The sequence below is a fragment of the Paroedura picta genome, chromosome 5 (genome assembly GCF_049243985.1).
Source record: "Paroedura picta isolate Pp20150507F chromosome 5, Ppicta_v3.0, whole genome shotgun sequence".
NCBI classification, from domain to species: Eukaryota; Metazoa; Chordata; class Lepidosauria; order Squamata; family Gekkonidae; genus Paroedura; species Paroedura picta.
In genome coordinates this window covers 67899539-67926088 of record NC_135373.1, presented here as the reverse complement: position 1 = coordinate 67926088, position 26550 = coordinate 67899539, and the positions used below count along the sequence as shown (strand labels likewise).

The 26550-nt window shown below is 44.2% G+C and overlaps 1 protein-coding gene across 1 annotated transcript in view; it reads right to left on the bottom strand.

The window, feature by feature from the left end:
- The window catches only part of AASS (aminoadipate-semialdehyde synthase), a 38617-nt gene extending 24709 nt beyond the window's left edge, over positions 1 to 13908 (bottom strand). The window contains exons 1-11 of the mRNA XM_077338386.1: positions 13729 to 13908; positions 10261 to 10481; positions 9083 to 9259; positions 7377 to 7461; positions 6189 to 6256; positions 5939 to 6085; positions 4773 to 4851; positions 4562 to 4689; positions 4072 to 4220; positions 3567 to 3689; positions 3077 to 3188 (exon numbers count right to left, since the gene is read on the bottom strand). Coding sequence (XP_077194501.1) covers positions 3077 to 3188; positions 3567 to 3689; positions 4072 to 4220; positions 4562 to 4689; positions 4773 to 4851; positions 5939 to 6085; positions 6189 to 6256; positions 7377 to 7461; positions 9083 to 9259; positions 10261 to 10473 — 1281 coding nt within the window. The 5' untranslated portion in view covers positions 10474 to 10481; positions 13729 to 13908. The remainder of the gene's footprint in view (positions 1 to 3076; positions 3189 to 3566; positions 3690 to 4071; positions 4221 to 4561; positions 4690 to 4772; positions 4852 to 5938; positions 6086 to 6188; positions 6257 to 7376; positions 7462 to 9082; positions 9260 to 10260; positions 10482 to 13728) is intronic.
- Between the last annotated feature and the right edge of the window lie 12642 nt (positions 13909 to 26550).

Here is a 26550-nt window from a genome sequence, read left to right as displayed (position 1 = left end):
ATGGGCTTGGCACCAGTAGTGTCCTGAGCTCCTCCCGAAATTACAATTGATCTCAACTACAGAGATCAATCCCCCTGTGGAAAATGGCTGCTTTAGTGATGCCCTCCCCAAACCCCACCCTCCTCAGCCTGCACACCCCAAATCTCCAGAATATTCCCAAACCTGAATTGGCGACCCTAGCTTGGCCTCTTGGTGAAGTTTGTTAGGGAGTTATTGTCCTCAAGGGGGAGCCACAGAATTTTGCGGAAAAAAGAGAAATGGAGGAGAAACGAAGATGAAAGCTGTTAGAGGTTTGTTCTGCGCATCCCCTGGTAAGAAGCCCAGCATAATATTCTCTTCAGTTAAACAATCCTTGCTTTGACACTCCTAGCTTTCCTTCTGCACTAGAGTGCTTGCTTAACAGCCATTAACACCCTTGGAAAAACCATTTATTTCTCCTCCAGAGAAGTTCACGCAATCAGTCAGTATCCAAGTCCTCAAAATAGGATTGGGGGAAGGGGGAATAAAAAAAAATCAGCCTGCTCAGGCTGATGGGTGCAAAATCAGCAGGTGGAGGAACTTCCACAGCAACAGCTAATGCCTGCAGCTCTCCCTGCTGCATAAGTACATTATCAGTCGAGAAGCGGGCAGCCACGCATCAGAGTCAGAAAAGCAGTCAAGCCCACTGAAGCCAGGCATGCTGCCTTCCAGAGCAGCATTTTCTCTGCTGCCTTTCAGGGGGGCTTGCTGCTACTGTGAATGCCTAGAGAAAAGGATCCTGTTCCCTGCTTTTCTAGCACGTGCATGGAGAGGAATGGTAGCTCAGCATATTAAAATCACTTGGCAGTGGGCAGAAGACCTTCAAGGTTCTGGCCCTTGATTGCTCCTAACTGCAGTAACTACCTCCCCTGGCATTCGGCACATGGCGCAAGTTTCTGGTCCCTGATTCTCTGGGTCTGCTGCCCCCAACCCAGCAATGACACAGGCCAAGGCATACCTGAGGAGGTCAGGAAAGCTCCCATTCTCCTGGCTTTCTGCAAACTGTGGAAAACTGAACTATTCAGAAGGAATTTTCTGCACAAGTACTAAAGGTGCACAGCATGAAATGCCTTCACAGATGACTTGGAAAAATGCTTGGGATTTGTGGTCTTCAATGCTATATGGAGCATATTGTAAATAGGATTCTATTATATCATTTCTGTATCGCTTAATGTGTCACATTCTTTACACTGTGCTTCTATTCCTTTCTGGTAGTTCCAGATTTCTAATATCCTAATTAATTTGTTATTGAATGTCCCATTCAGTCAACTGGACTGACTCACTATGTGTCCTAATCCTATTTGAGTCCCTATGAGAAAGGCAGGTTATAACAAAGAAGCACGCCGGACCTCAACCAGGACCAGAGCCGTCTCGGTCCCGGCCACCACTTGATGGAATGAGCTCCCTGAAGAGATCAGAGCCCTTCCTGAACTACAAAGTTCTGAAGGGCATGTAAAAGAGAGCTCCTCCACAATGCATTTGGTTGACACCAGCTGACTCAACAACATCTGTTGGTCCCCTAAACACCCCACTCCATGACCCGAGCCATGATCCTGATCCAAGCCATGCTGACCTCCCACAGGTTTGTGTTAAAAGTTGAGAGTTGTCACACTGTGAACCACGGTTATGTTACTGTCACTAGATTGTATGCAACATCAATGCCGCATGGCCTCCCTTCCCTGCTTGTCGGTCAGTGGGTCCCATGTTTGGAAGTGTTGGAAGCTACTCCATTAAAACACTCAGCAAAATTATTTCCCTAACCTGACAGTAGATGGAGCTAATACCTTACCTAATTCTGTTAACCAGTAAGGTTCAACTTTAGCTGGCAGAGTTACTGTTTTGAGTTTGCCCAGGTAACTGGACTGATGCTTGTCTTGCCATGCTACATAATCCCTGCCACTGTGATATGGCAAGAGCTAAGGAGACATTGTAGGTCAGTGGTAGACCAACTGCTTTGCATGCAAAAGGGTCTCAGTTCAATCCCGTACATCTCCAGCTACAGAAGCCAGGTAGTACATCACGTGACCCAGGTAAGCCACAGCCAGAAAGTATTTATTTTTACTTCATTTATCCCCCACCCTTCTCTGGAGTGATATCCCAATGGAATAACATTGTTCTTCTTTCCTCTATTTATGCTCACAACAAACAACCCTGTGAGGTAGATTAGGTTGGGAGTGTATGATTGGCCCAAGGCCACCCTGTCAGCCTCCATGGCAAAGTAGGGATTCAAAATCCCATCTCCCAGATCTTACCTGACACTATAGCCAAGCCTTTCTCAACCTTTTTACCGTTGAGAAACCCCTAAAACTTACTTTGGGTTTTTTTAAAAAACCAGATTTCATGTAGAATATGGCTCAGAAGCATAGCTGCCTTCCCATCCTCTTCAGGCCCATTATTTGTCATTTTAGGGGGGCTGGGAGGGCCTGATAACCTGATAAATGTTTAACAAAATTTGTAAAAATCTAAAACATTAATTAACTCCCACCCATTTGGGAAACCCTTCCAGGGCCGTCAAGAACCCCCAGGGTTTCTCGAAACCCTGCTCCAGCTGCTACACCAACCACATGGACCCTTGACAGTACTGATCTTGATGGGCTTTGTCTATGACAGCATCATGTCTATTGTGTTCCAATCTAGCTCTAGCAGGGCCTACTTCCACATGGCTAGTTGAGGCAGAATATGGTGGGGTGTCCAACCCTAGAGAAAGCAAGAAGGTAACACAGGATTAAACAACTGAGGCACTTTGGAAACAGATAGACTTCAGTATCACCAAGGACTGTCAGTAGCCACCAGTCTTGTGCAGAAGAGAACTATGCTTTATTGCTTGCACATACTCTTCATTGGATGGCTCATAAATGCAAAATTGGGGGGAGGGATTGCTCCATGCAACGCTAAACAGGAATCATGTCATACAGCATAGATTACTCTTATTAACACCACAATAATCCATTTTCTGACATCCAGTTGGATTTTACAGCAGATTTCTTACCTACAGAGCAGACCAGTAGCACCATACACATTCTTGAGCACCCAGATTCACTCACCCACACATACTTACCATTTCTTCAATATAAGGGACAAGCATGTCTCCAAAGCATTCTGTTGATTCTATGGGGAGCTGAGCTGGCAAGTTATCAATGGAACACATCAAAATCCCAAGGCCTTCCACACTGAAAGAAAGGACAATGGGATTCCATGTTATGCAAGTCCTTGGGAAGGCCATCCAATTGCACATTGTAATTAGACCTGGCAACCTTCAGGCGGTGGCTGGCCATCTCCTGGGATTACAACTGATCTCCAGGAAATAAAGATCAGTTTACCTGGGGAAAATGGCTGCCTTGAAAGATGGACTCTGTGACATTAGTCCCTCCCCAAATCTCATCCTCCTGAGGCTCCACCCCACCTCCACCCCCTAAATCTCCAGGTATTTTCTAGCCTGGAGCTAACAACCCTGATCATAATTACATTTTTTAAGACAAAAAAGTTGCTTTGTAGACTCTGCTTATAAAACAAAAGCAAACCAGCAGCAAGTAAAAAGTCCCACTCACCTGTCATGAATAATGTGCTGGTCGGCATCATACATACAGAAGGGGCTGTCAATTGTGGTACATTCTGTCATGAATTCTATGGATCCACCAGTGTCTGCCGAAATGTCACAAACTGCAATGAGCCTAGAAAAGTTGCGTTTACAACATATAACCAGAGCCAAGGAAAGAAACAAGCCCCTAAATATTCTATTACAGGTTGTAATTGGTTTAATAAGTAATCCTATAGTCCTAAAATATATATGTTCCTAAGAAACGTTAAGAATCAACAACAGCACTCTCTGAAAACAAGTCCCAACTGGGACCAAAAAGAATTAGATCTGATAGTCCTTCTTGCCTGCATGTTCAACAGGTCAGCAAATGGTGCACATATGTTATCATCTCTCTAGAGAGCAACAGAAGGTATGTGCGTGGAAGTGATGCTCTTGTATTGCAAGACCACTTAGCTGCTCGTTTGTACTTTACAAGGGTGCAATTCAACACATGCACCCCAAGAAACATTTCTTACTTGTGTGGTAGTTCCGGGCAGCCTTCCGTAGCTGAAGCAGAAGGTCTGAGGGGTGTCAAGAGTCTCTGTGCATCCTGCCTGCTCAGCAAACGTGGGGTATTCTGCTCCCAGTAGATGCCATTGATTAGACAAGTCGCATAGGGTGCAATCTGAAAAAGACAGTCAGACATTTCTTGATGGTTGCAGTCACCAGTTGCTGGATCCGGAGTCTTCACTCTGTGACTGAAACTGCAAAGGAAATGCAACTCTGCATGTTTCTTCTGACAGGGGGCCTCAGAATCATGCAGGTATACGGAATATCAAACACATCAGGATAATCATCAGCTCAACAAACAAATTATCAACGGTTCACACAGACTAGACTGACCTCAGAGGGGCCAGAACTGGGCTTCTCAGACCACTAGCTCAGGTAACTGAGGAGCAGATCCACACTCTGTACAGAGGAACTCAGAGTACAACTAACACATAAACAGGAGAGTGCTATGCTCACATCAGTGTTAAAACGAGATGTGTAGAGCTCCGGATGCTTGTCATATTCCACTGGGTCATACACCCCATCGCTCTTCCTCACAAGATGATGGTGTCGACTGAGCACAGTCCCGTACACTTTTCGGAGGTCTGCAAAGGAATGCAATGCATGAGAGATCTATACAAGACTCTGCAAAGTTTCTGAGTATGTTAAAGAGGTGCTCTAGGATTACCTCCAGTTCTGGAGACCTCCTTCAGCTCATGGGGCTCTACAAACTCACATGGGAGTGCATTGAAAATTTCTTGAGCACCCTATAAAAAAGAATTGACCCTCAGTTACACTGGCTATACCAAATACTACAAAGTATGCAGGCTGTCACAGACCCCGTCACTAATTCCAGATAATGAGCACAAGGCTGTCGATCTGGTCAAGGCCAGATCTTGAAGCTCGAGGGGACAGGCAGTGGCTGAGCAACAGAGCACCTGCTTTGCATATAGAAGTTCCCAAGTTCAATCTCCAGCAGTAGTAGGTAATGTGAAAGACGTCAGTATGAGATCTCAGACAGCCTCTGCCAGAGACAGTGCTGACCTTGAAAGATCAATGGTCCCACTCAAAACAAGGCAGCTTCCAGTATCAATGCAATTCATTTGTTTGGAGAAAGGCTGTGGGGTTCAACAGGAAAGCACCTAGAGCCAAGGTGCTCTCCCTTGCACTCAGGAAGAGTAGTCTGAAACTCAAGCCCTCCAAGACGGAGGTTCTGTGGCTGGCCAGAAGGGAACAGGCATGCCTGGATAGGGTGCAATTAACACTTGCACTAACCACCAGGAATTTGGGGGTGATCTTTGATGCCTAACTTGGAGGTTCAGATCACAAATGCAGCCCATATGCCATTTTCCCATCTTTACCCCTCATGCTGTTTCTGAAAGTTCCCTGTCCCCCAAAAGCACTTCTAGGATTTCAGCATGCTGCAGTGGAAAAAGGAAAGTTGTGTTCCATTAGCAGAGTCCATTGATGGTATTTTGGATCCACCCATTAATTTTCATGTGGAAACATAGAGGAGCTCAGTCTTTCAAGAAAGAAGAAGACGAAGAAGAAGAAGAAGAAGAAGTTGCCTTCCCCTTCCTCTCCCCACAACAGACACCCTGTGAGGTGGGTGAGCCCTGATATCACTGCTCGATCAGAACAGTTTTATCAGCGCCATGGTGAGCCCAAGGCCACCCAGCTGGCTGCATGTGGGGGAGTGCAGAATCGAACCCAGCATGCCAGATTAGAAGTCTGCACTCCTAACCACTACACCAAACTGAATCTTAAGTACATGCTAAACTGATGTGATTCATACTATATACTTTAGTTCCTCTGAGAAATTAATTAACATTACACATTGAAATATCACCTTACCTTAGAAACATTGCCAGTACCTGTAAAAACAAATGTTATGGGACCAATAGATTTCGGCATCAAGCCCAACGAAATTTCATAGCCACAATCCCGAACTGCTTGCACAGCCTGGCTGCTGTTTCTGTAGTTATGAGCCATTCCGATGTGCTGAAACCAAAGGCAGAATGCTGGCATTAAGAGGCCTTTCTGGCCATTTAATAACATCCTAACCACCTAAGGCTCATAACAATAATTTTGTACATAGCCTTACCATGAAAGGAGTATGGTGACCCAGAGCAAGAAACCGTAATCCCATTCCATGTAAAATATTGATCATACCTAGTACACAAAGGTGACAAAAGCCAAGTCACATAGAATTCACAAAACTCCAAGTGGCCAAAATGCCACCTACTTCAGTTTCTTGGGCAAGAAAGAACATCCACTTCCAGTCACAGTTTCATAGAGTTTGAAGGTACCTCCAGGGTCATCTAGTCCAACAGGAAATTCACAACTACCTGCCCACCCACAGTGACCCACAGTGACCCCAATTCCATGCCAAATGATTCCCGCCTCCCTAAAAAAAACCCTGAGAATCCCTGGCCAGTCTTGAAATTCCCCTTTCTGAGGCCAAAGTGGTGATCAGCATTTCCCTGGGCATGCAAGAAAGGGCCACAAAAGCCAAGCTCAGACACAATCTCATTTGTCTAGCCACTTACAATCTGCCTAAGTTTAGAGAATCAAGGTAAGTTCACATACAAGATAGCCAAACCACAAAGAGCCACAGTGATCTGTATCCAACCACACAATTCCCAAGACCTAAGGGCACTATTCTTTAGAGGGGATGGTGGTTCAACCAATTTCCCCCTTCCACTTTGTTGCCATTGTGTCTACGAGGGGTGTACTGACACCCAGTAGAAAATGGGGGGACACTGTGAATGGCAATAGGAGTGGGGAATTAGTAGAAATGACCATCTCTTCTTTTTTTTTAAAATTTAAATGCCCTTAACCCTACTACTCTGCTTCATTGGATGCAGGCCGTCATTAAAAGCATTCACAGAGATTTCAGAGTGGAACAACATTTCCTGCTTCCAAAATCCTCTGAAGCTCTTTTTCAGACATGGGAAGAACAGACATGTTATTGGGGAGAGGGGAGAAGAAAAGATTGTGGCAGTAAATCCTGGCCCCAAGTTCATTAGAATTGATTTATTAAATTCATTTATACCCCACCTTTTTTTCCAATGGGGACTCAAAGCAACTTACATAATTCACCTGTCTTCCATTTCATCCTCCAAGTAACTGTGTTAGGTAAACCAGGCTAAGATAGTGTGAATGGCCCAAGGTCACTCCGTGAGCTTCCATGGCTCAAGTGGGGATTTTAATCTATGTCTTGCAGATTCTAGTCCGACATTCTTTAACTACTACACCATATTGATTGAATATATGCAATATGTCTACATACCTGCAACACCTGCCCACTTTCCAAAAGCTACAACTCGCACACCTCTGTGATCCACCATTTTCTCATAATCTATCAATCGAATATCCTAAAAGTAAAATACAAAACAGTTAATTTTCTCATATGATGAATTCCCCTGTGTATTTAAAAACAATATTTTTACAACAAACTAAACTAAAGTGAATGGAAAATAAATGGTTTCTTATATAGATACAAGGTAACAGGAATTTTCCTGCACAATTTCCTATTGAATTGAATGGAATTTGTTTAAATGGAATGGTAAAATATCCAAATGCTTCCTTTCAATGTACAGTAGCACAGGAGAATATCCTGGCAAAGTATGCCTTTTTAAAAATTCAAAATGGCCTGTTTTGCCTGCAAGATGAGTATTGTTTCTTTATAACATTATACAAATATTTAAAGTATTGCTGACAAAAATCACATAATCTAATACAATTTAAGTGGGATTTTACCACTTGTCTTTTACCTCAAATACCAAAACATAATGGTCTTCTAAGTAGTTCATATATTTTCTGCCAATACAACATAAATCTTGACTCCTCCAAAAAACAATCTAATATCAAATATAGTAGATGATGTTGGTGATCTACCACCAATAGACTAAAGCAGTTCAGCCCTCTAATGAAGCCCATTACCTAAAGGATGGCACAGTGGCTTTATTTAATTTATTTATTTATTTATTTATTTATTTATTTATTTATTTATTTATTTATTTATTTATTTATTTATTTATTTATTTATTTATTTATTTATGTGGCTCTGTTTATTTATTTATTTTATTTATATCCAACCACTCCTGAAATCTGGCTAACGGCGGGAAACAATTGATAAAACCCCATAACAATAAAATCCCATTAAAACACCAATAAAAAAATTAGAAAACAATTACTTAAGAACACATGGCAGTACAAATCTCAGCCTCCCCATACCGGTACACCTGCTCCTGAGGTAGCAGGGGGCTATGTCAAAGAAGATGCATCCTAAGGGGGGGGGAGTCTCTTAGAACTTCTTGCACTGGCCTCACCCATAACCCAGCAGAAGAACTCCATCTTACAGGCCCTACGGAAAGCTGGCAATTCCTGCAGGGCCAGCAGCTCTTCCAGGAACTCATTCCACCAGGTAGGGGCCAGAACCAAAAAGGCCCAGGAGAGCTTCTCTGGGGCCACGAACAACCAACAAGTTGGTACCTGCAGAGTGCAAAGCCCTGCAGGGGGCATAGAGCCCGGGAACATAAGTACTCCAGAGTAATCGTCTTCCCTTCCTCTCTCCACAACAGACACTCTGTAAGGTAGGTGAGGCTGAGAGAGCTCTGACAGAACTATTTTGTGAGAACAGTTCTAACAGGACTGTTGGTCACCCAACTGGCTGCATATAGAGGAGCAGGGAACCAAAGCTAACACTCTTAACCACTACACCAAGTAAATGGGACTGCAAACTCACTTGATTGTATCCAATACATTAGTTTATTAGGTTTCATTTAAGAGGTTCTACCAGTCAATGGGTTTAGAAGGGTGTAACTCTGCCTTAGACAGTAGTGGGGGGAAAAACTCACTGTGGTTATTTCTGAACCATTTCATGGAAAAACAACATCATACTTCAAAAATAGGCTCATTTACCTCCAGCTGAATTTACATTTCCCAATAGTATATGTAAAAATAGACAGTAATCTTATTTAAGCACAACAGTACCTTTCTTAGGATTTCATCCAACAAGGACATATTTGCCTCTTGGGCTTTAATAGTATGAGAGAAGAATGCATATATCTTCTTGGGGATTAGTTTATCCTCTGGAGGTCTTTTCACACCTAAAATCAGACAGGCCTCTGAAATATCTTCCTGTATAATGCCACCAGCTTTGACATAGTCCTAGAAATGGACCCCAGAAAAAAAAACCTCAGCAATTTGAGGGATACAGTCAAATGCCAATAACATCCCTCTGTCCTATTCACTCATTACTGTGAGCAACTATCCCCCTTCCTTGCAAAGAGGATGCTGCCAAAAGAGTATTCCAGCTAACTCCCCTGCCAGTTCTACATAGGATTTTAAAAATCACTCTTTTTCATAGTAACAGACACTAAAAATCTACAGTCTAAGATATGGCTGTTTCTTTCACATCATTGGTGTTCTCCGCATAAGCACTGCTCTCACTGTCCATCTTTTCCCAGACAAAGTAATAATGAATTCAGACCATAAGCCCACCTAAATCACTGCTGACTACCTGAAAAAACCACAGCTCTCCTTGTTAAAAGCTAAAGATTGTTTCCAGTCCCGCTCCTGGAGAGGTTAGAAACTGGCAAGCAAAATATGTTCTCTGCCACAGAGTCAGAGAAGGACATGTTCTTCTGGGGCTCTTCCCAACACCTTCTCCTCTTCCTTTCTTCCTTTCCAATCACCACCTCCTTTTACCGATCTGGTTTCTTAGATCCCACCCCCCGTCAGTATTTATCACCCCTCCTTCCCTAATGAAAAAAGACAATTCATCCAATGGCTGCCAAACCCCCCTTCTGATGGCCAATTCAATCTCTCCGTGAGATCAGGAAAGATCAGTTAATAGGGGATTTGCTCCCCACATTATCCTTTGGTGGCGGTGGCAGAAAATGCCATCAAGCCACAGCCAATTTATGGTGACCCCAGAGGGTTTTCAAGGCAAAAGACATTAGGGATGGTATGCCATTGCCTGCCTCTGTGTAGAGACCTTGGGTTTCTTGGTGGTCTTCTATCCAAATACTAACCATGGCCACCCAGGCTTAGCTTCCAGGATCTGACTAGCCTGGTTGACTACAATATCCATCTCTGGCTTCTTATCAAAGACATTCAATAGCATCACATGTCCTTTCCATATCATCACTACTCATACCAAGACTTACCTTCTCATGGATGGCCCTTCGGTTAGATGGCTGCACCAGAACTTTGTATCCCAGGCTGGCTAACACTTTGATGTGCCGCGGGGCCAGAGGTGCTCTTCTTTCCCAGACATTAACATCCTCCCTCCTGATAGCCAGCACAGATTTATGATAATGCTGCCATCTGAATAGTTGCTGCCCATGTCTGCCACCTGAAGGTCTGAATGCCTGGAACATGGTGAAACCTGACAGCAGCAAAGACAAAGTAATACACCAATACAGCCTACAGGTGCTTGGAAATAGTTGCACACATGCAAAATAATCTGGTCTCCTTAGAAATCTGCTGTAAAATCTTGATATCCACTACTGTTTTCCACAATGAGTAACATAAAAGTCATCATTTACTATAAGTTGCAATTACTTATGCAAAAGTTAGATCCAAAAAAAGTTTTTTTGCCATAAATGAATTATAAAGGAAAAAATTGCAAGAGAAATAATTGAGTAAAATATTTAAAAGTCACATTAATGTTTCAAAAGTAAGTGGTTGCTTATTACAATTCTGGGATTCCAAAGAGTATAATTGCAAAAGGAATGGGACTAGCTGACCTAGGCCAGAGGTAGACCTATACACCCCTCAATTCTTCCAGCTCTACCCTCAAGCAACTCTGAAATTGGTCAGGATTCTTAGAACTGTTCTCCTTCCCTCCCTCACACAAATCAGACTCTGTCCATTTATTTTTCACCCTCTGAAGTTGGGTGGTGTGAAAGTATTATTACAACATAAGCTTTGGCAAGTCAAAGGCTCACAAAAGCTTGTGTTGTGGTAGCCTTCAAGGTGACAATGCACTCTTGTTTTATGATACAGTCAGTCTGGAACTCTTTGGCAGATTTGACTCTATTCAGTTTGGACTCAACAGAAACTTGGAGAGGCTAATAGTGTGGGAAAATAATTAGTTCCCTTCTGAACATCCCTCCCAAACACAAAGTTACACTTTACAGAGCCTCAGACCCCGAGTCTATCAAGGTCAGTACTGTCCACTTAGACTGATAGCAGTTGTCCAGGGACTTACCCACCCCCTGATCTTTTAACTGGAGATGCCTGGGCCTCCTGCATGCAAATCAGATGGTTTGTCACTGAACAATGGCCCCTGCCTTATAGACCCCATTCATATTTCTTTGAAAGTTCATTTCTGGTTGAGCATAGGTCCTGTACACTCTGACTGGATCTTTGTCTTCTTCAGTATGTGACATGCCCCTATCTCATATTACTGAGCCTTCTAACATTCCCACCACCCTCTTCTGGTTTGTGTACACATTTATAATGGAGAATAACATTTCAACCATCAGAAGCAATGAACTCCCAAATGCAATGAACTCCCAAACCATAATAATGTGTGTGGAGGGGGGGGGGAGGTGGTGCTTTAAAATGTTCCACTTTATTGCTTTACACAGAGAAGAGGATTTTAGAAACGTTTATCCACAGCTTTAATAACCTGATTATTGCACCTATCAGCACAGTGTAATTCCACAAATACAGCCACAGTTGTTAGGCCTGTACTGTGCTCTTTTCCCTGTTTGTTTGTGGCAAATCACAATTACTCACAGAGGAGTCACTGAAAGAATACCCCACATCCCTCCTTCACATACACACCCCTGTCCTCACAAGTATTCCAGATACCCACAGGTGGGGAGGGCACACTGCAGTGCTTCAGTAGTTGTATGTTCACACACTTGCATGTGTTATCAAAACCAGGAAGAAATGGTGACATGCAGGTACATGCACAGTATTTCTCCTACTGGAAGCAGCGGCACATACCTGTCCTGGTTGCCAGCTCCACTTCAAAACAGGCTCTTAAAAGATCATATTAACATAGCACCAATAATATATGGTTGCCATGACAACAACCAAGAACTATTTTTAAAAATGAGATTGTGCCAGCGTAGTATAGCTGCCCTGACCTGGACAACCCAGGCTAGCCCGATCTCATCAGATCTTGGAAGCCAAGCAAGCCAAGGGTCAGGCCTAGCTTCTATTTGGAAGGGAAACCTCCAAGAAATATCAGGGTCATGACTGGCTCTGAATCTAGGGATCTACAAGGTTGTTGTGACTTGACAGCAAAAAATAAAACAAAATGTATAAATGTTATGATTTCACTTGCCATGAAAAACCTCACTGGGTAACCTCAGGTCAGTCACTCTCTCAGTCTAACCCAGTTTTTCTCAACTTTTTTACCACTGAGAAACCCCTGAAGCATTCTTCAGGCTTCAAGAAACCCCATATGTGTTGCAATGGTGCATAAAAGGTTGGGAAGCATAGCTATGTACACACCCACCCAGGGACCCTCCCCTTCTCACCTTCTTCAAGCCCATCATTGGCCATTTTGGGAGGGGGGAGGTCAACATGGCCAGATATGGTCATATCACCCAATAAATGTTTAACAAAATTTTAAAAATATATAAAAAATAATTAACTCCCACCCATTCAGGAAACTCTGAAGTGGTGTGGAAAGGTATCCCTTCTGCGCAACCATTAAAAGTCCTGGAGCCCAGCCAGAAAAGCAAGGGGGAAGCCCCAAATCCAGGACAATCTTTGCATTAAAACTCTGGGAGCAGAAAAGGCACCAAAAAGAGAAAAAGAGTACCAAAAGTAAACTGAGAAGTGTGTCTGAGTCTGTGAAGGCAGAACTAGAGAACTACTTATTCCTGTAAGGCATATCAACTGCAAGGAGGAGGTGGTTATGTAACTGATGAAGGGCTCTATTATGGATTTTAATGTTAGAATGTTTTCTTTAATTATTTTCCTTTTTAAAATGTTGTTACCCACCCCGAGCAATTGGGGAAGGGTGGGCTAGAGATAAATAAATTACTCAAGATGAACATAGGCACGTGGGGGTGGGTGTTTGTGTGTTTTCCCAATCTTGACCCCTCCAGGAGCTCTGCTGCTGAGTGAGTTTCCTTGTGAAACTATTCTGAGCATGCCCTGGGAAGGGGGATTTGGAACCCTCCTGTGCGGTGCATCTGCCACGGGGGGCTGCTGGGAACAGCGCCCCCCCCCTCCCTTCCAGAGCCATGCTAAGGCTGCATTCCCCTCCAGGCAGCATGATTCATCCCCGTCGTCTCTGGGTCGCAGCGGCACATGGAGGAAGACAAAAGAGGGTGGGGGGAAGTTGTGCTCCGGGCGACGAAATGCAACACGGCAACCCCGCAAAAGAGCACGGCTGCTGAGGCGGCCCTTCGGGCAGGGGATCCGGACCCACGGCCTCCAGAGGCAGCTATGCTCCTCCCGCGGAGGGGTGGCCACGAAGCAGGCTCAACAGCCGTGCTCGAAGGGCGCGAAGCAGCGGGGTCAGCTCCCTTCGAAGGCAGCAGCTCCGTTGGGCTTTGCACGGGTCCCTCGCCGCTCGGTGCGTCGCCTGAGGATCCCCGCGGCCTAAGACTCCGGCATGCCTCCGGGCTCCTCGGCCCCGGCCCGGCTTTCCCTCCCTCGCTTACCTCCTGGCGCGCACGACGAGGCCCCGTCTGCACCCTCCCGGGCAAGGCGCTGACGCAGGAGGCGGCCCGGCAGCCCATCGACCCAGCCACGCTGCAGGGGCAGGAGAGGAAGCCTCCCTCTCCCCGCCTGGCGGCCAATCCCGCGCGACCTCACGGACACCGCCTTCCCCTTCCGCCACTCGGAGGGGCTGTCCGGAGTGACGTCATGGGCGAGCCCCCACCGCGGCTCTCCTTCCCCCGATCCCGCCCCCTCGCCCTGCGAGCCTTTCTGGGAAGGAGGGCGGAGGCTGAGCAACAAGCGGCTGCTGAGGAATGGCCAGAGGCTGTGGGGGTCGCCGCTCGGTTGCAAGGAGCTGGACGTTCCCCCCACGGAATCGGCGTCAGGCGAGCTGTCAAAGGCGCGAGGGAGAAGGCGAGCGGAGGGGAACGCATCTCACTCAGCCCCCTTAGCGGGACAACCGAATGCAAACACCAGAGTCAACAGGGGATGAGGCGCTAGCCCTCCGCAGGCATTGCGCTGCCATTCCATTCCCGCGCAGGGGCAGCCTGCCAGCTGTGCATTTGGTGAGCATGAATCACTCAGTCACCTCGCATGAGAACAGGGCAATGCGGCATGAAGATTTCTATCCTGCTTTTCTGCCCTTGCGCAGACCACCAAGGTGGCTTACAAGTTAAAATACTTTATAAAATACATTGTATAAGAAAATAACAACTGGGGTATTTGTAGCCTTCCATTCACTACCCAAAGGAGTATCAAAACAACTTACAATCGCCCTCCCATTTCCACCCTCTCAGGATTTCTTCTCAGAGCCTGATTGGCAGAAAAGCAGCCATTTTCTCCAGGGAAACTGATCTCTGTCATCTGGAGATGAGCTGCAATTCCAGGACGTAATTCCAGTCTGGATGCCCTGGCCTGGACATGCCTGATTATGCCCAGTCGAATCTCAGAAACTAAGCTGTCTTGCCAGGACCACCTTCTGGTTCCTGGAAAGAAGAAACAAGACAGTGCTTCCCCCCCCCCCCCAAAAAAAAAAAAAACCACTGAGATGGAAGAGAAAAGCCCCTGCAGATGGGGAGCTGAAGCCCATCAGAAAACATGTTTGCCAAAGAGCACCTTCATGACTTACAACCATGAACAGGGGTAGTCAACCTGTGATCCTCCAGATGTCCATGGACTACAATTCCCATGAGCCCTTGCCAGCATTTGCTGGCAGGGGCTCATGGGAATTGTAGTCCATGGACATCTGGAGGACCACAGGTTGACTACCCCTGTCCATGAACACCAACAACACAGCCCGAGGTAGAACATAGCCTCAGTCACAGTATTAACAAGGTCCTCTCATGGGACCCGACCATACATGGCTGGAGTTTTTGTCACAAACGTCTTCTTCCTTCTTTAAGCTGGTAAGCATCCCTTGTAAGATTTGCTATCATTAAGCAAATATATAAGCATGATTAACTTGGACATTTAAACTCCACTTTTCTCCCCACTGGAACTAAAAATGACTTTGAGAATTGTTTCCCCCTTGTCTTCACATCAGCTCTGAGAGGCAGGTGTGAAAGCGTGACCAACAAGCTTGCACAGCAGGATGGGGACTGGAACCTGGGTCCCTCAGATCCTAATCTGAGATTTTAGTCCTTGTGCCATGCTGGACCTAAGGATTTGATTCTATTAAAAGATATTTCGGCCCCTTTGGGAATTAACAGGTCAAGAAGCAAAACATTTTTAGCAACGGGTTTCACTATCTAAATGCATCAAGAACTTCAGGGATTTCATCATAACCTTGTATTTTTATCTGAACAACAGCACATGGTGAATTGTGCCCTGCTGCTTTTGGTTCAAGCTAACTACTTAACTCACATTCCCCACTCCGCCCCCTCCTTGGCATGATGACGTTTTTTACAGCCCAGTCAATCAACAGTCTTTGTTATAAGCACACTAGTCCAAGATTGGCATGACAGTCCATTTGCTAGTCAAACATTTCCCATTTACCGCTCAATTGACTGCCAATTATTTGACTGAGGTTAAATATTGCCAAGCATTCCGTGATGTAAAGCATGCTACTGTGCAGCCAAGTAGGCTATCTTCTTGAATTTAGTTTGTGAGGAGTCAAGGCTGCTTGCCCCACAAGTCCATGTTGTCTTTATAAGATTTTAGAAGCTGGGATGGGGAAAGATCCAGGCTACAAGCTTCACAGATCCCAGGAACTTGTCAACATCCATCAAGGAGACTTGAGTCAGAATGGTCCGTAGATAAAACAGGCAGTATATTAGGCAGTTGTTCCAGCAGACCTGTGTTACAGTCAGCATATAAATCAGAATGTAGTCTTGATATTCCATATCATTATATGATTAAAACAGCAGAACAAAGAGAGTAGAATCCTCCACTGAAGTCGGGAGTCCTGTACCTGGGTACTGAAGTTACTCGGCTGGCTGGGATCATATTTTCAATGGAGACTATTGTTGCCTTGAAAGGGAAAAGATCTGAGCTCCACAAACACTTGAATACAAGTACTGGTTGTCACCTTGACCTGACCACTGCTGTAGATGCTTTAAAAAAATCCAGATTCAACTACTCTACTATGATGCATTCTACTAGCAAACTGCCTGTAAACAGCATTTTTAAATGACTCAGTACAAACATAAGCTGCCAGAGTTTAACTGGAGCTTGTTCATAGCATATAGCTCCAATACTGTTCCATCTTAATTGGAAGAGGCCCAAAGGCTGGGCATTTACTTGGCTTGAAGAAAGTACCAGGTCACAAACATGCTGGATCAGACCAGTGATCCATCTAGTCCAGCATCCTGTCTCACACAGTAGCCAACCAGTTCCTCTGGATGGCCAACAACAAGGCATAGACTTTCCTCTGATGTTGTCTCCTGGCTCTGGGATTTAAAGGGTTAGAGCCTTTGAATGATAGAGGTTCCCCTCGGTCACCATGGCTAGTAGCCATTTATGGATTTATCTTCCATGAATCTATCTAATCCCCTTTTAAAGCTGCTTATTCCTGTACCCATCACTACCTCCTCTGGCAGTGAATTCTACATTTTAATCACTCTGTGTAAAGTAGTATTTCCTTTGGTCCATCCTGAACCTACCGCCTATCAGTTTCATTTGGGAGAGGAAGAAAAAGTTCTCATTGATAACTTTGTCCATTCCATGCATCATTTTATAAACCTCTATCATAACCTTAGTTATTCCTTTTTTCTAAACTGAAAAGTCAGAGAGTATTCAGTCTTCTTTTATAGGAAAAGTCCTCCAAACCCCTAATTGTTGCCCTCCTCTGTATTTTTTCCAGCTCTGCAATGTCTTTTCCAAGATATAGTGACCAGAACTATATACAGTATTCTAAATGAGGCCGCATCATAGATCTACACAGGAACGTTACAATATTAGGCTTTTAATCTCAGTCTTTTTGGGCTCCAGGGACCATATCCAGCCTTCTCACAACTCTGGCAGTCAAAAACAACCCCATTCTGTTTTCTGGAGGTGGAAAATGAGCTGGGAAAGAAGGTGGGTGGATGATCAGGTATCCCTCTCCCAATCATACAGGGGTCTGAGCACTATGTTTTTAAGCCAACCATTAACACAAAATATTTTTCTGGGCTCCAGGAACCATCTCAGAAATCCACCCAGACAGAAATAAGGTCCAAAAGAACAGAAATCCCCCCCCCAAAAAAGGGGGGAATGCTGTATCATTCTGGCATTTCTCCATATCAACATTGCAGTGTTGATTTTTATGAAAAATGCATCTGTGTTGTGACGTTACTGCACAGCAGCATGGAAGTGCTTTTTTTAAAAAATAATAATTTCGGGGCTTGGGGGGGGGGAGAAAGTTTCAGTCCATGAGAGAACTGCTGTGTTGTGATTGGTGGCTTGCTGTGACTGACAAGCCAAGGAGCGGAGGGAGAATTTCATTTTCCTTTCCCTTGCAGCCTCATCAGTAGGCAAAAAGCCATGACAGGGCAGAGGAAAAACGTAGGAGTGCTGCAAACGTAAGGTTTACCATCCCGTGTTTGTAAGCAGGAAGCCACTTGCGTTTTACCCCTCCGTAAGGAAATGGTCAAGGTTCTCCTCACCTGTTAGGAATACTCAGTATTTCCAATTGAGGGCACCACATTTTGTTTTTGTTTTTTTCTGACAGAAGCAGGAAAGTATTATTTACAAACCTGAATCATGACTCTTAGAAAAGTCCCTGGGGAGACTTCCTAAATCACTAAAAGTTATTGAGCTTCCAAACAGTTTTTTTTTAATGAATTACACAGGAACAGTTTCAGTAGTTGTATGTCTGTGCTTTCCTATGAGTGGATCAATTCAAGCTACAATGAATGCCATCTTTATTGGAAAATGAACGTGTTTGTATTTACAGGTTCCAAATACGGATGCTAATAGAAGGCAATGATCCAACTTCTTTAACATCAGACCATACACTGCTGATTTTTGAACAATCTTCCTTTCATTATTTAGACAGGAAATTTGCAGAGATGAAACTCAGGCCTAAAAGCAAAGTATATTCTACTAACTAACATTCAATTGCTTTGAAACAAAACTAAATTTTATAACTAGAAAACAGATTTCCAAGGATAATTTTTAGGCTCACCTTGTTTTAATGACACCCAAGAACAAAGTGCTCTGCTACTTTTTCACATTCCCCCCCCCAAAAAAAATTATAAAAATTCAGGAAAAAATAAATTCCTTTGAGAAACAATACATATTCTGTTCTGCTTACTGTCCATTTTAGGTCACAACCTAGAGCCTCTTGTGCCACAGAGTGGTAAGGCAGCCGTCTGAAAGCTTTGCCCATGAGGCTGGGAGTTCAATCCCAGCAGCCGGCTCAAGGTTGACTCAGCCTTCCATCCTTCTGAAGTCGGTAAAATGAGTACCCAGCTTGCTGGTAATGAATGGGGAAGAAGAAGAAGAGTTGGTTCTTATATGCCGCTTTTCCCTACCCGAAGGAGGCTCAAAGCGGCTTACAGTCGCCTTCCCATTCCTCTCCCCACAACAGACACCCTGTGGGGTGGGTGAGGCTGAGAGAGCGCTGATATCACTGCCCGGTCAGAACAGTGCCGTGGCGAGCCCAAGGTCACCCAGCTGGTTGCATGTGGGGGAGCGCAGAATCGAACCCGGCATGCCAGATTAGAAGTCCGCACTCCTAACCACTACACCAAACTGGCAAACCACCCCGTATTGAGTCTGCCATGGAAACACTAGAGGGCGTCACCCCAAGGGTCAGACATGACTCGGTGCTTGTACAGGAGATACCTTTACCTTTTAATGCACATTTGTGTGGCACATCACTTCTGAGTCCTCCCATGGGTTAATGTAATGTAATGGGCACATTCTATCTTGCAGGTGTTGTTAATTGGGCATCTCTGCCTACTTAGTCCTTATCTTCAAGATAGAGTAGAGATAATTGGCTAATCATGAGAACCTGCACCCACAAAATGGCAGGGGGAAGTCAGGGATGATGAGGTAATTTTCTAGAAGGTTCCAGCAAGAACATGTCCTATTTGGATTGTTATCATCCCCTGACTCCACTTAGTCAAAAACATAATTGAGCTAAGTGCCTGAAAAAAAAAATAGATTGAATTCTAATGGACTAAAGGCCTGGATTATGATAGACTTATATTGCAATAAGTAACACAGAAAACGTTTCCACCTTCTAATCTGGGACTGTATGGTTGTACCATCTGACACAGGCTTCAAATGTTTTAGATAGTTAGGGTAGATGTTCTTGTTTTCCTTGTATGATTTTAAAGTTGCGGCCTAAAGACAAATTGGTTTTTCTGAAATATTATTCAAATACATTATCAATATATTTTACAAAGATTATTTTCTTGAGCATTCCAGGTTAAACTCCTTGACAACATTACAAGCAAAGTAGGCCAAATGAACACAGTGGGATTGACTTCCAAGTAACCTTCATTAATTCTGATGTGGCAGAACATCCCCATTCTGACCTGCAGGCCCTGTTCTACTGTGCCCTACAAGGTGTTTGGCTAACAGTGGCCATCCAAGTGGCATGTGTCTCTCATCTGGCTTTTCTAGCACCTGGAGGGACTTCTCTCTCTCTCTCTCTCTCTCTCTCTCTCTCTCTCTCTCTCTCTCTCTCTCTCTCTCTCTCTCTCTCTCTCTCTCTCTCTCTCTCTCTCTCTCTCTCTCTCTCTCTCTCTCTCTCTGTTGGTTCAATCACTCACATCAACCAGCTTTTGTAGGAATTGTCTGCTAAGAGAATCATGACTCCTTGTTTCCTTTTTCGGCGCTGCCATTCTGAGGTCTTTGTGTCTCCCAGTTCCCAGCATCTGGTTAACATAGGAACAGCTTACTTCCTTATGCACCACTGGGAGGGAGAGCCATTTGCCAACAGACTGCCCAACCACTTCTTCCTGGCACTCCTTTTAAATTAGTATGCCTGGAACAATGGAGGTTGGTACAGAGAACTGCTACTAGCATAAAAAGTCATGATGTGTTTATTAAAAAGAAAATGTCCACACTCATCCTCTCAGCACAACAACAACTGAGCAAGGGGCCAAAAAAAGTGTAAAACCCAATTCCTCTGCTCAGGCCTGCAGACATGCACATGGCAATGGCTGCTTCCAGTCACAGTTGAGAGTACTGTTTCCTTCCATGGAATTGGGGGGGGGGAAACCTCCTCTTCCTCCTCCTCCTCCTCCTTTTTATGCCCAGGAGTTGTATATCATTTCTCTTACTCCTCCCCATGACCAGGCCAAGACAAGCTCAAGTAGCTTTTCCTGCAGTTTCTAGAAAAACACTTTTGCTTTCAACCTACAAAACTCTATTGCTTGCAAGATGTCACCTGTCTAGCTGGAGAGGAATGTGTGAGACTTGACCATCTCACTGCATCTAGCATTCCTAAACTCCAGCTGGCCAAAAATGTGACAACATGGGTCCTTACAGGGATCCAGTGGAGGGCACACATGGCAACACTGCTCTCCCAGCTACATTGGTGCCAGATTGGAGACTTGAAGATGGCTATCAGATACCCTTACTGTACTTACTGGTTATATTTATTATGTGATCTTATATTCTGAATGATTGCTTATTTTATGTTGTTACCCACCAACTAACTCCTCCCTGCCAGTACTCCAGGAAGGCCATGTGACAAAAATAAAGATTTATTTTTTTAATTTTATTTAAAGTCCTGGTGGATAAGTCTGGTAAACAACTAACTCCTCCCTGCCAGTACTCAGTTAAGAGAGAGAAGGTTATGCTCAGTCCAAACCTCCCAAGAAAATGCATTTCTTCACAATGGGTGATTAAAAATGCCAAGCAAGAAAGATCACAGGGGTCCGTTGTAATGCAGTCATGCATTTCTGGAGCAATTATTGTTAGAAAATCTTACTAGGGTTCTGTTCACCCTTCGATCTGTTCACCTTGAGTGGACAGCATCAAGACAGAGGAAACTTCCTTAATTCATTTTTCATGTAAAAGTTTTGTCACTCTGTTTTGGCAGGTTTTGTTTTGCCTGGCACAGGTGTCCTTTAGGAATCTGGGTGGTCAAGAAAGCTCACAGAAGAAAAATAGCTTTGCAAGATCAACATGGTGTAATTAAGCAAGAGCATCTGTCCAATACTTAAACCAAGGCAGCAGTCTCTTACATCCCTTTTGGTTGGGGCCAGCAGCCGCCAGGTGGGACTTGCCATAGACCTTTATCTTTGCAACCAACAAAGGCACTCAGCCGCTCAGTGTATGGGAGAGGGGAGGTGTGCTGCAAATAATTCTTAGCATCTACATAGTGCCCTTCAAGCATTAGGAACCCTTCAAGCACATTCTCAGGAATGTTTACAACAGCCCTACAAGGCAGGCCTGTCTTGGTTTTCTCTGTATTCCAGTTGAAAAGAATGAACTCCAGATTCTTTAGGATGGGGGAGACTTCCCTTGGCAGTAGTATGAGTGAAAAGCATCTAGGAGTTTTAGTAGACCATACATTGGTGTGGGGTTTGGAGATCAAGACATGTAAGGAAAGATTGGGGGAGCTAGGTCTGTTTATCCTGGAGAGGAGATGACTGAGAGGGGATCTGATAACCATCTTCAAGTATTTAAAAGGCTGCCATGTAGAGGATGTTCTCTCTTGCCCTAGTAGGATGAAATTTATTAAAAAGAAATTCCGTCTAAACATTCAGAAGGTCCCTGACAGAGTGATTTCTCAGTGGAACAGGCTTCCTCGGGAGGTAGTGGGTTCTCCATTTTTGGAAATTTTTAAACAGAGGTTAGATAGCCATCTGACGGAGAGGCTGATTCTGGGAAGATTCAAGGGGGTGGCAGGTTAGAGTGGAAGAGTGATAGGTTTGTGAGTGTGCTGCATAGTGCAGGAGGCTGGACTACAATGACCCGGGAGGTCCCTTCCAACTCTATGATTCTATGAAAGATAGCTTGCTTAAGACAGAGATGAGATTTTAATGCAGTGCTTGACATCTCACCCCCTCAGGCCTCATAGTGCATCAATGCCAAGGAGATGGGACAGGCCAATAGGACTGGTCTCTATTTAAATTTAGAAACTGCATAGGTCAGAAATTCCCAGAAAGAGGTTTAAAAGCCCCCAAAGAAGTTACTAATTGCCAGCTTCTTTCCTCTCATTTCCCCCTCCAGGCAATTTCTGCCCAGTCCCCTCCTAGCTTTCCTTCCTCCAGTTCGCCTGCAAAACTTCAGTTGCTTCTTCTGCCTGCCTGAGGGAGCTGATGATGCCAGCTGGAGTTTGGCACTAAGCCCATTTCTTACTACCCCAAAGCACGCCTAATACATCTTAGCTTGGCCTGCACCCCACGCTCGCTATTCTGCCCAGAGACTGCCAACCGTGCCAAATTGAATAGTGTTTATTCTACAGGCAGAATTCCACCAGGAGCTGGGCTCTGACAGTCAGACTCATTTTGATGTGTGAGCTAATCCAATTTGAATCTAGAGTTCCTAGAATGTACAGCCGGCACATTATGCAAGGCCATTCCTTTTCTTCACAATGCAGAAGGGGGGGGGAGTTAAACCCTTCACATTTCTAATCGGAGACAATTCTCTCGCACCCCCCACAGAAGCCATTTTCTATTTGGCGTGCAAGCAATATATATGCAGAGTACTATCCCATACGTATTTTATATGAAAACACACTCAGATTTCATCAACAGCTTCTTCCCAGCATATTTGCAATAACAACATACCCTTTAAAAAAAATCCCCTCCATCTCCAGGAGAACTTTTGATTTTCACACCCACTTTATTCTGGCCCCAAAGTTATTTGTTTTTTGCACCATAACGACTGGGAGCTACATTTTGATGTGCCAAACAATCAGGGAAAGGCTGACCCTTGAACTCAACAGGAAAGCCCAGCAGCCAACTCAGCTGAGTGACAACAGTCTTTCATGCCGCAGGGACCACTTGGTGGAGACTTGAGCCCTGACCACCACAGAGGTCAGTCTGCTTGCCAACAAGCAGCCACTGCCATAATGGCCATGGGCTGGTCTGAGCTGATCAGGTGCTGCACCACTGCCAACATCACAGAGGAGCCATTGGACTGAGTTTGTTTTGACATCCCAGGCAGCCCCTGCAAACAAGTCCTGACTTGTTTGCAATGTGAACAAGCCTCAAATGTTGCTTTATTCTGAGGCCTGGAGGCTTTCTCTTCTCTTGCTCAAAGCCACAGCAGTAGATTTCCTGGTTTAGGCAGTCTTGGGCTTATCTTATTTTGTGTATGGCACCTTAACAAATTGAAGTTTCTTTCTTCCCTAGGTAGGTGGGGTTTAAACTATGGTTCTGGTGTGATTTAGAAAGGAATTCTGGTGTGATTTAGAAAGGAATTCTATTGATGTCATCCCCAATCAACAAATCTGCCATGATGGTTTGGTTTAGGAAAGAAAAGAAACATGCGAAACCAAGAAATCATTGGTATTTTAGGCTGTTTCATGTCACAAGTGGTCACTGGGATATCTGAGGAAGTGTGCAAGCACACGAAAGCTTATTCCTCGAATAACACTTTGTTGGTCTTAAAAGTGCCACTGGACACAAATTTTGTTCTGCTGCTTTAGACCAACTGGGCCACCCACCTGAATCTCACATCACAACTAGCTGCAGCATCCCAGTGTCACCTGGTTAGCTCTTCCTATGTTGCACGTGTGCTTCTATTTATAACTATATTTTTTATCCAAGAAGAAAATGGCTAAAGGGAAGTTTGCATTAGCAAACCCTTTCTCTGGTTTTATCCATGGGTGGGAAATAATCTGAGTTAGATAATGGCAGACAACAAAATAATCCTGGGTCAGATCCATACAATTTCCCCTTGTACTATGGTGTTAAGCTTATTATTAATACTGGTCCTATATAAAAATAGAAAAACATCCTTTGTAATATTTTTTGTTGATTTGCCTCTAAAGAAAATATATTTTAAAACACTTAATAACCAGTTATCCTACAGTGTGATGATGCTAGCTGAGTCAGTAGCAAATATGGACTTTTACTTCCTATGACAAGAGATCCCAAACCTATAATAATCACACACACTATATCTGCACACACTGAATTTCAAATATTGCCTTCTGTTTGTTTGCAGCAAATATGGATTGCTTCCTTCTTCATCTATCCCAATCCTAAGATTTTATTTACAAACAGATGGCTTTGTTTCCCATCTTTTAGGATTCAGCATTAGGTTGCTTTGTTTGGGACAGAGGTCTTTTGCTGTGTAAACACACTAATGCCATTATAAGAAGTTTAACATTACAAAAAGGAAGGGAAGTTGTATGGTTAGCATCCCAACCACAGGCACCCATTAATTTCCCATCATCCTCCAAAGGAAGCATTTTTCTTTTAATTCAAAAAGGGCACTATTTAAAGGGTTATATTTTTATGACCCACTTTGGTTTGCTATACAGAGAACTTTAAAGAAGGTGGAATTAGTAGCAGGTTTAAAAACAAGATAGAGTTTAGAAACTGGAAGTGTTATCGGTTCCCGTTGGGCTCCAATACTGGAATTATGATTGGGGTGTTGGACAACAATCTGGGAAATCAGAGTACAAATCCCCACTTTGCCATGGAAGCTTGCCAGTGAACAAGTCACTCTGTCTCAGCCTATATTGCATTGTTGTGAGGATAAAATGGAGAACAAGAAACTAATGTGCACTACCCAAAACAACTTGGAGAGGACAAAAATGTATATAATGTGCATTTTAAAATATGAGTAAACGTAACAATGTAAACATGAGTAAACATGACAAAGTACATAACAGAGAAACAGAGAAGACCACGAAAGCACATGCTTGGGCAATCAAAATGGGGGATGTAAAGACACTGAACCCTAGAAATTGGATATTTCCTGAGAGAAGGGGAAAGCCAAAGAGAAGAATAAAATATTTTCAGCATGTGACTGTTTTTCATTGGTTCGCAATATGGAAGTTGTCGAGGGATGTCCCAGTCCCAATAGATTTCTGTTCCGAAGGAGTCCCAAAAGGTGAACTCTTGCAAGGATCTTCAGCCGGATTATTATGCCTGGAATTGACAGAGTCTCTTTTCAAATGTCTCCCAGTGCTGGCTAATAGCCCGGATAAGTTAATTAACAGCCACTTTGCACAGCTGAGAGTGCTAATCAGTAATGAACCATCAAAGCAACACTCCAGTTCTCCAGGCTGCATTTCTTAAACTTTTGCTTTCTTTTGCTTAGATCTCACTGACAGGCTGGTGCCCGGTCACCACATTAGAAACTCAGCAATTAATCCCAGCATCATACTGGGGATATACAGTCCTTATATGTGGTTTCTGTATTGGCCAAGATTTTGTTCTGCATACAGATTTTGCACAGGCCATGTTGTCAAAGGGATGCCCATTTTGCCCCACCATATCCATCAACCATAAAGAAGGATTTTTCAGAAATAATTTTCCCTCTCCATGTATTCTTTATTTAGATATCCATACCCAGCTTTGCTCTAACCCAGATGGCCCAGGCTAGCCTGATCTCAGGAGATCTCAGACACCAAGCAGTTGGTTTTTATATGCTGCTCATCTCCAAATGCTCTTGAGTGTCTATCATCAGTTTAAATTTACATCAATTAAAACCCTATAACATTACAATTTAAAAGACATTAAAACCAACATCCTAACTCTGGCAGCCCTATGCACCTGGCCATTGAGATGTTACTGGCCAAGCACAAATGGAGGCTAATGGGGAGGGGGTTTTGGCTGGTGGAAGAGAGCAGTCTTACAAGGCCTCTGGAGCTTAGGGAGCTCAGTGAGGGCTGGCACTTTCGATAGCAACTCTTTCCACCAGGTTGAAGCCAAGACTGAAAAGGTCCTGGCTCTGGTCGAGGCCCAGTGCTCCTCTCTGGGGCCAGGAATGTCCAGCCTATTGGAGCTGGCTAAGCAGAAAGCCCTTGGGGGACATTTTCAGAGAGGCAGTCCCTCAGGTATGCAGGTCCCAGACTGCATAAGGTCTTAAAGGTTAAACCAACATCTTAAACCTAATCTTGAACTCGATCAGTAGCCAGTGCAGCTGTTGGAGAGCTGGTTGTATATGTGTTCTTTGTGGGGTCCCAGATAGGACCCATGCTGCTATGTTCTGGACCAACTGTAACTTCCAGATCAGGGATAAGGGAAGGCCCCCATAGAGTGAGTTACAGTAATCTAGCCTGGAGGTCACCATCATGTGGATTACTGTGGCCAAGTGTTCTGTGGCCAGGTGAGGTGCTAGTAGCTTTGCCTTTGGGGAGGGCAGTATATAAATACAATAAATAAATAGAATAAATAAATAGGTGGGGTGCTACTTTAGTGACCTAGTAAGGGAGGCATCAAGAGTCACTCCCAAGTTCCTGACTGTCTGTGCAGTCTGTA